The 15,962-nt window shown below is 39.6% G+C and overlaps 1 protein-coding gene across 1 annotated transcript in view; it reads left to right on the top strand.

The window, feature by feature from the left end:
- The first annotated feature begins 356 nt into the window (after positions 1–356).
- The window catches only part of LOC139454104 (ras-related protein Ral-A-like), a 36,116-nt gene continuing 20,510 nt past the window's right edge, over positions 357–15,962 (top strand). Inside the window, exons 1-2 of the mRNA XM_071235609.1 lie at positions 357–1,328; positions 13,748–13,827. Of these exons, the coding sequence (XP_071091710.1) occupies positions 806–1,328; positions 13,748–13,827 (603 nt within the window). The 5' untranslated portion in view covers positions 357–805. The remainder of the gene's footprint in view (positions 1,329–13,747; positions 13,828–15,962) is intronic.

Consider the following 15,962-nt stretch of genomic DNA (forward strand, 5'->3'; position numbering starts at 1 on the left):
GTCAGTACATTATTTATGACCCGTGAGAGAACCCTTTGTGTTATGGTATTAGCCCGTTAACGAGTCTTCACTGGAGGATGCATGCACGTCGTACTAATTCCTGACGCCAGGCCTATTCTACCAAAGGTTACACACAGAGATCAGCTGATGTTCTAATGAATCTCCCGCATAAAACAGGTGGAGATTATGACACATTACTATGAAACCATACGGAAGAACGAAAGGTTTACAAATCTTCTTAATTGGGTTCTCAGAAACTGATCAGACATCAACCGTGTGTTCTGAAGTCCCTCTTGTAAGTGGACCCGTCCCAGCGTTAAGAAAAGCTCCTCTTGCAAGGAATTATCTCCATGCGCTTGTGTTAGGCGCCATAGCGTGGAAGTTGGGTTACACCTGTGTATCACTGGCTTATTGCTCCGTGTGTTTGCTCGGAAGAGGGTGCTGCCTTGCCAAAGATAGCCGAGTGCTACAGGATCGAATTTCTATGGCTGATGCAAAGAATTTGGCTATGTCGTTCTCGGAGATCCGGCCATGACGCAGAATCTGCAGTGAAGGAAATACTGGCTTCTTATTGGATGAATTGTTGTAGGTCATGTGATTTGTCCGATTCAATGTTGGTACACGGTCGTGGAAGTATGTTGACGACTCACAGCAACAGTTTGTGTAGTTCGTGTTGTTAATTGCGAATGTTCGTGACCGAGTTCAATAGAGGATGGTAACAGATCGAAGTGTTTTCGCTCAGTGAAACTTGCAAGGGCTTGTGTTTGTAACTGTTACTTATATCTCATATAGTGAACACTGGGATATGAGTGACCAGTATCTGAGCGTGGTACCCCAGAGTGGTACCACGACTAACACCCATTCCCGGTCGTCTTCTTTCAGAAATCGCCCCAGACCCAAACTGAGCCTTAAGATCGACTCCAGGCCTAGATCGGACAGCGTGCCACAAATATATCTATCTGTTGCGGATTCTGACAACGACATCAGGACCGAAAATGCCTACGACGACAGCAACAGTGCACATCAAGGGGGAGGACTCTGCAGAGTCCGATCGTTCAAGAAGACATCCAAAGGGGTCTTAAACGTTGGAGACAAATTCAAAAGTAAAAGCACAAACAGTTTAAAGTCTGGTGGCAGTTTCATAAATCTACATGAAACTGACAAAAAACCGTCACGAACAACCAGTATGACATCGATGGACAGTGGGGCGTCATCAGCTCCATCTTTCTTCCGGGTCATGGTTCTGGGATCTGACGGGGTCGGAAAATCTACGCTTATTAGACAGTTTATGACGTCAGAGAACTTAGGACCATACGAGCCAAGAACACGTAAGTTGTTATGCATTGACAGGTTTTGGTTGTTTTTCTTCAGTCGAATTTAGAGTTTTACTTGCATTCAAATGTCAAAGCACCACCGACATCAGCCGTCAAAGGTTCATTACGTGCTGGTTGTAAACTATGACGTGCAGGTCAGTGGCATTTTGTCAAGCAAGGGAGATTGATAATCGTAGAAACCAAAGTGCATTTGCAACATTTTTGAACGAACATAATATTATATATTTATGGTTCCAAATTAAAAAAGCTGACGTTATGTCACAGGACTAACATACACACACTTGATATAGCTTAATAATTATCATGGAATCATGGTTATGAAAATTATTGTACAACCAAAAGGAGTCAATATTAGTGGACATGTATATCTACCAAGATACCCAACACTGCTGTCGTTCAGAGGATGTTTTATAGGGTAGTCATTTAGGTTCCCGAATGCAATAACGCATGTTGAATATTTCCAATTGCGATCGATTTGATGCAACAGTTGTGGAAAGAGATTTTATATTCCCACACACGTACAACAGGTGCATTAAACTGTATGTGATAGCCCCACACTTTACAGCAATATCGAACAAGCTAAAGCATGAATTATTGTAGCCAATGTAATAGACACAATTCAGCCAGACACCGGGGCAATATTGCTGTGACATGTATAATGCATTATTTATCTTCCCAATGTGCCTACAATCCTTGCGGAATATTCTGTGGTACTATATTGACATTGATAGCCAGATTTACACATTTATTTGACAGCGCCAGATTCTGAAAAAGGGTCGCTTTCCCCGATGGACGTCATATTTCCCAGTGGATATTTTATTTGACAAAGAGTTTAAAGGTTGAGGATGATATACTTTTCCTAAAACTCGTTATTCATTTCGATTTATTTTAAATGTTTCAAATAGTTCCTCATGCCTCTTCAAACATGAGGATGTGATTGGTATGTGTTCGAAAAAGCCTTGTCATGACCTTCGAAGGCAATTGCAATAATTATTTATCGAGTTTTATTGTTATAGTATGTAGCCTAAATCCTATTGCATGCAGACATACCATTATCACATACGGTAGACCTGGTTGCAATTAGCCTCCCCCAGTATGGAACTGGATAACCGTGTATTCATGAATATGAGCATTGCTCAATCTCTATTAGCCGTTCTACTAAATGGTAATGGCTTTATGTTCGTCGTCAGCAAAGAATACCTTCTCAGTGGAATATTTTCATTCCATATACAGGCTGCCGGCATATAGCTGGAATACTGCTGAGAACGGCACAAACACTCACACACACAAAAACACAAACACTCACACACACAAACACTCACACACACAAACACACACACACAAACACAAACACTCACACACTCACACACACACCATTAGTGTTTAAGAACTGCAAACACGCGTCGTATTTAAATAGACACAAGTATAGTCAACCTACAAACGATATATATGCGTTTGTGTTGAATGTTGAAGCTACAGCTGATAATGTAAAGATTGTTTACAGAGTAAATACATACATCTAAATCTACTCGTGTGTCAGTTTAGAATCAGCACACATGGAAACATTGTGTTCTGTGAGTATTTGTTATACATACGTGTTTCGAGGGTTATTACTTGCGTCAATTCTGTCCATTATATAATACATGTTCAGTTAGGCCATGTTACGTCCAACTAGCCCTAATCGAGAAAACTATCAACACATTCCATACATTGCTTCTGTTCAGCTGTCATTCCAATCAGGTTCAGGTATAGTGCTGTAACTCTTATGTATGCTTCTTTCTGACGAGCGAAAGCATAAAAAAGTAGTAAGGAACAACTTCTTGGGCTGTACCAAAAGTGCAGAATAATATAATTGCTAATAGAATAAACGTATGCAGTGTACATTAAACCTAGATGCTATATTTTAAGAATTCTTCTAAAAGAAACTTCTAAAATCGCATTGTTTTAACATTTCCACAAACAGGCGTTTAATAACCCGTAATTCATACTATGACAATGAACCTAGATGCTATATTTTAAGAATTCTCAACTTCTAAAATCGCACCGTTTTAACATTTCCACAAACAGGCGTTTAATAACCCGTAATTCATACTATTGCAACATTGGTACAGGTCTATGCGTGCGGATCGGACTTTGACACTGATAGATACATTTTTACTTCTTTCGAAATATATGTTTGTCTATTCAATATAAGTTTGTTATTTTCATCAAGAGAACATCCTCTGGTGTGCTTGAAGCTTTAGGTCTTGGTTCAAATTACAGATTCGTCTTGGAGGACTGAGACATTGAGTGTACATTTGTACCTTGAGTATCTTTCAACTTAAAACCCTTGAGACTGTGGATAATGTAAAAGAGTTCCATTGTGTTGAACATGCTCACTCACTCACTCACTCACTCACTCACTCACTCACTCACTGTTGATATTCTTGATATTCCCTATGATGACACTTTAGGCTTTGCTCACACATTCTGATGGTAAATAAGTTTTCAAAGCAGAGTTAACCCGACTCACTCACTCACTCACTCACTCACTCAGAGAATAAGCAACTGCTTATTTAATGGTGTAAAAAACCCAGAACATCCAACTATAAACACACAAGAGACATCGTGTATATATCTGTTACAGCAGTACTTGTTACATATATTCGATTGAATAACATACTACTTGTATTTATTGCTTGCCCTGTTCAATAATGTATCAATATTCAATGTGTACATCCATGGTTAACCAAATGAAACAACATTAGTTCGTAATATGCTTTGTTAAACAGAAGAAACACTGTGTTTCACTAGAGAAGAATAATGGTTACCATGGCTTGTGAAGCCATTCTAAGAGCAAGTAATGTATATCTCGTAAAACAAATAACAGGAATGTTTGAAAGTCCTCTTTCGCGCTCCATGACGGCATTGTCTGAAGTACCTATTCCTATCCCACAGAGGGTACGCGAACAAATCTTGGGATAAGTTATATTTAAACTGTCAATGAATCAGAAACACAACATAGAAACAATGTCGTCTGCCAAGTTGGACTTCCAGAGACGCCAACAGCATCATTTACTCTCTGACATGACATTTCCAAAGCTTAATATAGAATCGGGAGCGTGCACATCTTTTTGTGGGACAGGTGATTCAGAGGTGATGTTGTTTCCTTGTCTGATGTAACTTCTTTCTTTTGTCCTGTACATTCCATTGTGCCTACGCTGACACAGTGATGTAACTGTTCCTCTTGTTACATGAGCATATGTTTTTGATAAGTTGACTTGTGTTTTTATACTACCAAGAACTAAATATGTTTTGTCGTTTATTGTAAATGTTCATTGTCAAACGGCGTCTTATCTTTCTTTAGATTTGAACAAAGTGTGACGTAATTACAATTTCATTATTCGATTGGATCAGAAATATTTCACTTACAATTCTTTCATGACGTGTTTAGCAATATTCTAAAGACACCGAACCTACTGGGTTCCCCGAAACCTACAAGATATTATTTCATCATCATCATCATCATCATCATCATCATTATTATTATTATGGTCCACTTTCATATTATCCACAGATCACCAGTCTCAAGGGTTGTAAGTTAAAAGATACATGTACACCCCCCCCCCCCCCCCCCCCCCCCCCCCACACACACACACACCCCACCCCACACCCGGCCGCCCCCACTTATATAATGGATAGCATACATCATTTGGTTTGAACAACTATGCATGTGATTGTTGCTCTCAGAAGTAACAGCGAATGCGGTCGAAGAAAACAGGAATAACCTGTTCCACAGTCATGGCACTGAGTCAAAACCTTACAAAAACTCCCGTATAGATCCGCTTTCAAGTCTGGCATCGCTAATGCGTCGTAGTCACGGAAATATTGAGGTTTTAGAGTAGCATATCTTGTTGCAGTTACTGAAATATCTAGTTGCGGTTAGTGAGTTGCAGTTAGTTATAGGTCCAATTGATGTTAGTGATACACACAGTTGATGTAAATGATATATCCAGTTGCTGTAAGCGATATATATGCAGTTGCTGTGATATATCCAGTTGATGTTTGTGATACACACAGTTGATGTAAATGATATATCCAGTTGCTGTAAGCGATATATATGCAGTTGCTGTGATATATCCAGTTGATGTTAGTGATACACAGTTGATGTAAATGATATATCCAGTTGCTGTAAGCGATATAACCAGTTGCTGTAAGGGATATATATCCATTTTCTGTAAGTGATATATCTAGTTGCTGTAAGTGATATATCCAGTTGCTGAAATCGATATATCCAGTTGACGTAAGCAATATATCCAGTTGCTTCAAGTGATATATATATCCAGATGCTGTAAGTGATATATCCAGTTGCTTAAATCGATATATCCAGTTGATGTGATATATCCAGTTACTGTAAGTTCTGCATCAAATTGTTGTTTATATTATGTGCAGCTGCAATTCATACAGTATCCAGCTGTAGTTAGCGATATATGCAATTGTGTTTATGATATATGCATCTGCTATTAACGATAAATACAATGACGAGCAAGTCGTTAAACAACGACACTGTCTCCATAGTGGATAGGGAGCTTCTACCCCGAGAGCGGAAGGGTCAGGGTTCGATCACCGGCTCCATCATAACCAGAGACGTTAAAATATGGTACTTGTTGTTACTCTGCCTGTGAGTCGGCATTAAGGCGACAAAACAAGGACTGGTAGGCTCGTAGTCAGTATACTGTGTCTGAGTGGAGACCTCATGTTAAAATGCGGCAGTTATCTCAGTGGGTTCGTGCTATATAACCGTTATAAGTCCGGACTAGTACACGCAGACACACACAAACATGTGCGGACTAGTACACGCAGAAACACACACAAACACGTGCGGACACGTCGCTATGTTTGTGCAATAATATTGAACACCCCAATTCACCTGACCTTGCTTGACAAACTATTGAGGCCTTTAATATGAAACGTCTCTTGATAAACCAATCAGTTTAAAACATTTATATATATCCGTAGATAGTATTGATTATTGGAATAGAAAGGCTCAATTGTAAAACCAAGCCATCCTGAAACGACTTGTCGTTAACACGTAGTTTTTGTGACAAACAACCAGTTACATGTTTGGAACACATTTTTTACTTTGAGTTCATGTCTTCCTATTCACACATGTTCAAATGTAAATCGCTCTTGACAAAATACGAGGTCTCGTATGGAGGTCTTTCAAGCCGAATGTATCCATACAGTCAAGTGCTTTACCATTTTAAATCGTAGATATTCGTATCTGTTACACTTTAGATACAAAATATACAGATTTACTTAAGACTTGTTTACAATTCATCCGCATTGAAGAAGTGAAGTGTAACTTGTATGTGGGTTGAATCCTTAGAATACTATCCTCAAATGCTTTGGCCTTGGAAATGTGAACTTTACACAACACGACATGACAAAGTTGTACAAATTAAGATTCCCTAGTGGATGTAGGCGGCAGAGGCTTTACATCTGCTGATGAAGCAATACATCATTTACAGACAAACCCCCCAGGCTCGGCCTAACGATCCATATTGTCCTGGTCACATTCAGGCCAATTGTAACCACTTAGGCCCAAGCTACAATCTGACTATTCACTCGGACAATGCCTAAGACTGACTAGAAAGCTGAAGACATGTTCTCCCTTCCAAGTAAGTCGACTGAAATCTCTTCTAATGAGGACTTAATCTCGTTATGAACAGTCTTGGATCGATCTTAGGCACATGGTTTGAACACCGCTGCAGATTGATTACTTTGTCCGACACATGACCTTTGGAATGTATCCGAGAGGTGTTGTTTGGCACATCATCGTTTTAGTAAACTAAGCCTATGGGGTTGTTCTATAATTGTCGTATTTAGAATTATCGTTAATTGCGTATGTAGTGTCAATTGATGACACAATGCCAGGCAAAAGACGTATACACTTGAAAATTGGATTTGACCAAAATATAAACGTTATCAGAACGTTACTAGGCTGAACACAATCGCCGAAACACTGCAAACTTAAGGTCCAAAACATAACTATCACAACCCTATGAAATACCTTGGATAACCATTCATGTTCTTCTTTGTTTCATATTAAGCCACCATCAAACATGGGTGTATACTTTCTTTATCCCGGCAGTTCATACTGATGTCGGGTGTAACTTTGGAGAAAACGAATCATATTTTGATCCCCTTATACTGGAACATTGTGCTTTACCTGATCCATCTGACACGAGGCTAGGCTGGTTATAATGTGTGACCTTCCGCTTGGCTTTCACTGAATACCAACTTCGTGGATCGTTGTCCATGATTTAAGTGTTATCTGAAAACAAGGGTATGGCCAAGTGGTCAGAGAAGATTGTGTCCTTTTGCTGTACGAGGAACCAATAATCATTGGTTTTAATTTCGCCATGATGGTGCACTTTCGTACGTTAGCACTAGACCAATGCAAATGAGTGTTGTTTAACGATTTTTGTTAGTTATGTCACAGCGTGTAAACTTGATGTAGGAGGAAAGCCCTATGTGAAGCAGGTCTTCGACGTTTACCACTTTTATGAAACCCACGGGTATGGTGCAGACAACCTAGAACAAACATAATCAGGGCGATCTCAGCTTCGAACCCAAGGGATACAAATTGCAGAGCCTTATACGAACATGCCATGTGCCCATCCCATCAGGAAACACATTCGCACGCACGCACGCACGCACGCACGCACGCACGCACGCGCACACACACACGCACATGGTACACATACATGCACACCCTTCATCAAAGTGGTAAATGAAGAAGAGATCTGCGCCACACATGAAATAGACACACTGTGCTACAACTGAAATACTGATATACTCATGTTTAAACTAACCAGTCAATTACTTAGATATCCCTTCGAATGACTCTCACACAGGTGTAACATAAGACTCACTCACTGATTAAATCACCATTTGTTATAATAAAAAAAAAAAAACATGGTTTCTTTTCTACTATTTATCGAAATCACCATTTGTTGTAATTAAAAAAAAAACATGGTTTCTTTTCTACTATTTATTGAAATCATTGATTTTAATGTGTGCACGGTCGATGCATAGATACAAGCACCAACTGTGTGATAATGAAATTGTTATTGAACATTGCCTCCAACCATATTGTACAATATTGTATTTGGGATTTATTGATTTTATTATTGGGTTGTATCACCAACGTCCTTGTGCCAAGGCGACAGCTGTTCGGAAATCTATTGCGAATACAAGACAAATAACGTTATCTATGGCACGCTCACCTCCGGAAGCAAAGGCCAGTGTTTCTATGATACGACGGTCAATGAGTAAGGTAATACCACTACAATGGTAAACACCATTATCAGACCAATTGTGAAGTGTGCAATCTGCATGTTACAGTTTGAGCCAAGTGATACGGAGGCCACCCTCAAACAGACATAACCACACGCGCATATAATCACAAATACACATGCCCTTTCTACGCCTCGCCACACCTAGTCAAAACACAATGTACCAGATCACGCCACGCCACGCCACGCCACGCCACGCCACGCCACGCCACGACTCGCCTCCATTCGCCACGCCACGCCACGCCACGCCACGCCACGCCACGCCACCACACAACGCGCCACCACAAACACAACATGCCACCACACAACACGCCACAACGCAACACAACACAACCCACGTCACAATACAACACATCACAACAACGCGACAACACAACCAAGCTCACGCCACGCCACGCCACGCCACGCCACGCCACGCCACGCCACGCCACGCAACGCAACGCCACGCAACGCCACGCCACGCAACGCCACGCGACGCAAGAAGCGAACGTCATCAGTAATTATCCAATTCGTGATAATCCACAAGAACACACTTTTAATGTCTTTCTTTGCATCGCATCACAACTATACTCCTATTATCTATGTCTCGACCTCGCCACGCCACCCTGGCCTCACAGCGAGACACGAGGCAGTACATCATATTACCGATAGAATGAAGTATCTTGTACACCTGATGTAGGGAGGAAAGGTAACTTAGATTGTTGGCTCTGCCAGAGGGTTCATATTAGAGGCAACAGCAACGCACATGTCAGCAGCACATTAAAACTCGTAGAGAGATAAACATCAGTGGCACAGCTAGGCGAATTTGAAGTTTAAGCAAAACCAATTTTATGAGCGCCTGCTAGCTCCCCCAGACGTTTTATAAAAAAAAGATGCTCTTAAACGCTATTTCCTGCATTTTTGGACCGTTTATGTCAGATTGTATTCGTAACAAATTTTGGTAATTTATTTAGTATAAATGTTTATTAGTAGTATATACCAACTCATTTTCGACTTTCATTCAAGAAAAATCTATGATGCCAAAAAATAAAATTTGAACATTTAAAGGAATCGAGAATATTACCTTGATGTGTTTCTACATGTTCATTCGTAGTATGTTATGGTTATTTATTTTTGTCATATCTTAACGCGAGCTGTTCAAGTTAGACAAAAAATAGCATGTTCGACCATGAAGATTTTGAATTAATAATTTTCTGCATGGATCGTAAATTTAGTTCGCTGTGTTGCCTCATGATAACCTCTATGATGACACTTTAGGCTTTGCTCACACATTCTGATGGAAAATAAGTTTTCAAAGCAGAGTTAACCCCACTCACTCACTCACTCACTCACTCACTGCGGCCATCTGTTAAATCTGTGAAGTATCAACGGTCTAAAAACTACCCCATATATAATCAGTTTATTCCCCGTATTACGAATCTGGTGTTACCCGAAGGTAGTCTTTGAAGAAGAACCCAGAATAATGGAAGCAAAACAAAGAACACATACGATCAAAGTTTTGTGATGGAAATGTGTTGTTCTTGTTAACCTCGGCACATAATGTCAGTGTTGTTGTGAAAAGTGAGAACAGCGAAGACAGACGTAGTGTTTGTCTTCAGTGCTGTTAGGGAGAGAAGTGAAGAAAGCTATATTGCTGTTAACGTGACGAGACAGCCCTACTGATGACATGCATGGGTGCCTCCTCCAACCCAGCTAACAAAGAAGTTCACTGGATTGCGAGTAACATTGTAGTGTATTGTCTATTCATGTACTTCTCTATAGCTCATTTGAGTATCGATGGCGAGTGTTCTAAGTGTCGCAATTCGCTGTGAATGGCTGTGTCCCTTAGGAACACCAGTAACCTGGGGTCGAGTCCCAGATCGCCTGATTATGCTTCTAGGTATGTCAGCACCAACCTGTACATCAGGTTACATCAAAATGGTAAACGTCTAAGGCCTTAATATATCACTTCGGGTAAGATAAGTAATTTAAGACTGTGTTAAACAAAACTTACTCACTAAAAGTGAGTGTAAACAGTGTCTGAGAGATGTTTCTGTAACACATCTGCGAAGCTAAATCATCATAGGGGTCAAGGGTGGCCCAGTCGTCCAAGGCGCTGCGATTCGCTGTGCAGATTTGCGTCCCTTGGGCACGTGGGTGTGTGAATGCTGTTTCATTCTGCAATAACAGATAACAGATATAACTGCATACATGTACATAAAAGTATTTGTCAATCAAGCAAGGGTCCATAGAGTAATAATCTCTGCTGTCCCGGCCAATGAAACACAATCATCCAAGGGCGGTATTAAATCTGAAAAAACTAAATCTTGAAAAAACTGTTTGTTTTACTTTCCTTTTAACCTTTCCCTCATTGAACCAGCCCATAATCATATGTCTTTCCGAAACGCATCGGTTGATGGATGCCTGGTGAGAATTTTTAAAAAATTGCAACAATAATTTTAGAAGCAAACTTGAATATAGAGTAAGGTTCATTATTCAAATCATGGAGTTCCTTCTGCAAATAAACTTAATTTAAAACGTATTTGCTATATTTACCATGGTACCATATTACCATATGTTTCCTTGTCTTGCTCTTAGGCTCCACCAAGAGGACACGCCACGTTATTTAGCTTTAAAAATGCAATCTGGTTATTATATATTGATATAATGCAATCCTGGAAAGACCGTGCGTACATGTAGGAACCTGTTATTTTTATTTATGATTCATATAATACTTTCAGAAGAGACCTGTGCAAGTCTATCTGTTACCTTTGATCTATTGAGCGTCACGGCTCCCTATTCCGTTCCAAGTGATAATGTTACACGTCCAGAACCAGTCACATGCACACTGTTCAAGGAAATATTGATGACAGCATAAAGGCCATATTACCATTGTTTGGACCCGGGTGGCTATACTGGCACAAATCTATTGTTCATTGTTTCATCTACCGAATAACAACTAAAATGAGTTCCTGTTGTGTAGTTTGTACATAGATGTTGATCGATTCCGCAAATTGGGTCCATTAGCACATGCGTGCTTCATGTGTGGGTGGATATCAGTGTCCATATTGTTCTCACCTTAATAGCTACATATATAGTCATTTATTTATCTCATATTGCCAAGTTGTATCGTCTATTTCTGTACAGTCCCTGCATGTCATAGTACTGGCCTATATAAACGTGATGTGGAGTTGATAGCCTTGTTGATAAAGCGTTGGCCCGTCACGACTAGGACCAAGGTTCGATCCCCCTTTTTGTACAATGTGTGAAGACAAATTTCTCGTGTTCCGCAGTACGGCATTAATATTGCAAGACGCGGTTTAAAATCCAACTACCTGACTAACTAGATTAAAACTTGATAGAATAAAATCAACTGATAGTTTGACGTTCTTACGTTTTTAATGGGTGCACTTCATGTTTCTATGTGCGCACTGGTAGCCTATTACAACCTTGCGCATATGTGCATTTGGCACGGAATGAATAGCAATTCGTTCATCGATATTGGCAGTTTTATGATTATCTCGAATTGAAAGATGTTTTGACCAATACAGACAAGGTGAACGTAAAGGTAGGCGTACAACCACATGCAAAACAACGTCAAAACATATCAATTCTTTTTTTTATTTATATCAGAACCAACCTATTTGCAATGTTATACAGACAAACACCCTTGTGTCGAAATTGAAGGGACCTACGTAAATTCTTCGAGTTATCCGAGGTTCGATACAACCGAAAATAATGAATAAATGAGTACATAGGGACCAAACTTTTACTTCGAGACAACCGTAAGTTTGTCACACCAAAGATCGACACAACGGTGTTTGACTGTATATACATGTAGTATGTTTAGGTTATATTGTACATTCATGATGCTATACATAAGTGTTTATCTTATCAGATATGTGCGCTTACATTACGTGACGATATAATCGTACTCACAGCTACCTACTTGCTACCGGATCCCATGCAGTGGTTCATTCGCACGTGGCGAACACATGATATATCTCAATCTGTACCTTGGCACATTATCGTTACGATTATCATAAATATATGTCATGTTTACCTATAGATGCATTAGTGAATATCAGTTACATAGTTACACACCATTAATCAATGACGGGGCAACACGTACCTAGCAATAGCATGTTCCCATTGTGATCAATGTGAAATTAGTGTTGAATACAATCTTAAGTGAATGAAATGAATGAACTTGCCTGTATTTGATTTGTGTAGAAATGATATGGAAATGTATTACATCAGAAACATAAATGAGGATGTTCAAGAATATGTACAAAGACATTCATTTCTGTCATTATTAATACGATTGATTTTAATATAGTTGTCTTTGATAAACAGAGTTGCATCCCTTTGTTATGCCAGGATCCGGGTCGTGGATTCGTCCTGATTATGATTCTGTGTCAGTCAGCACCATACCCTGTCCTTCTGGATTTAAACAAAGTGGTATAAAAGTATACCATCTCACTTGAGGGTTTTATTACACATTAAGCTGATACGATATAATTGATATGCTGTTGTGAACGGCATTAAACCCAACTCACTCATGTAATCACTTCAAACCGCAATGTGTGTCCAATAAACAAAATAAATGAAAGATATAAAACCTTTTCCATATTCATAAGAAATCTCTGCAGTTAAAAGCTGAGTACATTGTATATCCGGACTATATCATAAGCATGTGTTTATGTTCAAGACACATGTTCCAAGGCTACATCTTGGCCTCCTCGTCAGATGAATAACACTGTTGTGTTGAAACATGTAGACTTTGCCTATCAAGACTTTATGCCAAAGTAATCCACAACATATGACCTAACGCCACCGTTATTACATTCATTATCATCATACGTTAGGTTTTAATGATGGTTTAAATCAATTCTCATGGCAGTTTAGAGCAGATGTAATACTGGTTCAAGAAATGGTTGTTACAGAAACGATAGCTACTTTTGAAAAATACAAGACTATGTTATTGTTCACTGCACATAAGTAGGAATAGAATGTTGTTTATGGGGAACCGTATATGCTATCTACCATCAGACACATGCTGAGTGCATATATAGAATTGTTTTATGTCCCCAGCTATCGGCGAGCCGGAAACGACAGTATCTGTGCTTCTGGATGAAGAGGAATCGGTGCTAGAGTTTGTTGACAACGCCTTGGTGAGTACTTTTCATCATTTTGTCCGTACTAACCCGACCACACAATGGAAACTCGACCACACACAAGCATACTACAGTCACTTAACAATCACAAAATGAAAACACTCTGAAGGTGTTGGTATGATCAATAATTTATTATCATCATAATAATTATCTATGTTGTTGTGTCTCACAACAGAAGTTTCGAAGACTCAAAATATAAAATGCCGAAATTTGAATTTGATCACTTTGCTATGAATTCGCATCTTCCCGAGGCAAGAGAGTTAACTGACTATAAAAGTCCAGTTTCCACCCTTGCCGAACTAGGCTGGTATTATGGAGTTACATTTTGGCTGGACTAACGAGTCTATGCATAGTCCAATCAAAATCGTGCACCGTAATCGAAATCCGGTTTGTAAAGTGTCATGCAGATTTCGGTCGACTGCAGGATTTGCAAAGCATGTGCACCACTAACTCGTTGTCAACAGATATTTTCTATATCTGTTCATGTTTTTAATCAAGGTGCTCACGTGATTTGATGCACTTCGCGATGTAAGACTCGTTCGATCACGATATAGATCTGGATTATCGATCAGATCGTCTTGACTGGGCACCACTGTTTTGTTTGAAGCAAATACAAGTGATACGAGAGTTTGAATCTGATTGGTCCATAAGAGAGGCATAGTAAGGACATTACTCGTAGTAGCCACTGATGGCGCTACGATCGAGCCCAGGATTTCCAGCCTAGTTCGGCAAGGGTGGAAACTGAACTTTTAAAGTCAGTTAACTCTCTTGCCTCGGGAAGATGATGAATTCGTGGCGATGTGGTCATTACACACCCCTTATTACTTCAGATGCATTATCTCATTAAGTGAGTGAGTGAGGGTTTAACGCCGCTTTTAACAGTTTTCCAGTTATATCGCGGTGTGTCAGCTTAATGTGGAAGGAAAGCCCGATGTGATGCATGTCTCAGACGTTTACCACTTCGGTGAAACCCTAGGGCACAGGTATGGTGTTGACAAACCTAGAAACATAATCGGGGCGAACAGGGATTCGACCCCACAATCATAGATTTCTGGCGTGCTCACGGGACGCAACTCTGCACAGCGAATCGCGGCGCCTTAGACGTGTCCCCTTATCTCAATAATTTTGTTTGTACTAACATACATATTGTACGTATATATGCATTATCTGCATACATTTCTTCTTTTTGTTGTTGTCTTTGTTGTTTACCGCAGCACACAGCAATATTATAGCTAGCTATATAACGGCTTTCAGTAAATAATTGAGGTTGGACCAGAAAATCAAGTGATTGTCATAACGAGCATCTATAGATGCAATGGACCATTTCCAACCCTGTTCTTCATGGGGCAATATAAATGTAATTTCTCTATTAGTAATATAGACCTCTTACATCTACACGTATACATCTACACAACATGTATTTGTCAACATATCCCTTTTAAAGTAGATGTATTACCACTAAAACGATATATATATATATATATATATACAAACATACTCTTTGTGTTATAGATTCAATATCTTTATGCTAATATATGTATACAAATTTATTAATACCATTTGTAATATAAAAATGTGAGGATATTTACATTAAACAGCTGGCATTTCTTCACTATCAAGCTTCATTACCTTAAATGTATCCACGGAAGTATAAACAAAGCGAAAAGCCCTTTCCATGAATACATGCAAAGGCAAGTCTGATGTTTATCTGAACAAAACACGGGAACATATGGCACAAGTGTATCAAGGTTCATTGCTTGTACAAATGTCGCCACTGGAGTATAAACATATCATGTTTGTACTGAGGCACATCAATGTACTGTATTCACTCACGGAATTAATGTGACGGAAGTAATGTTGCAACCGGTTTTAACTAATTCATCATCACATTAAGAGCAGCATATTTGGTTGATATCCCCAGACTTCTTATGCTAGAATTCTGAACAAGGAAGCCGAATACCTCCTCGAACACCAGGAAGCACATACGCATTTACGTTATTTTGTTGGGAAGACACATTCTCTACACTGACCAACATCAGTAACCATGAACTCACTAGCTCCTCGTGTAGCGTGTCCATAGCAACAGCTGTACCAGCTGACCGTATGTAAGGACATCTATCATTTCTGCGTTA

This window comes from Haliotis cracherodii, unplaced genomic scaffold (assembly GCF_022045235.1).
Source record: "Haliotis cracherodii isolate W230 unplaced genomic scaffold, xgHalCrac1.p SCAF_10, whole genome shotgun sequence".
Classification (NCBI taxonomy): Eukaryota; Metazoa; Mollusca; class Gastropoda; order Lepetellida; family Haliotidae; genus Haliotis; species Haliotis cracherodii.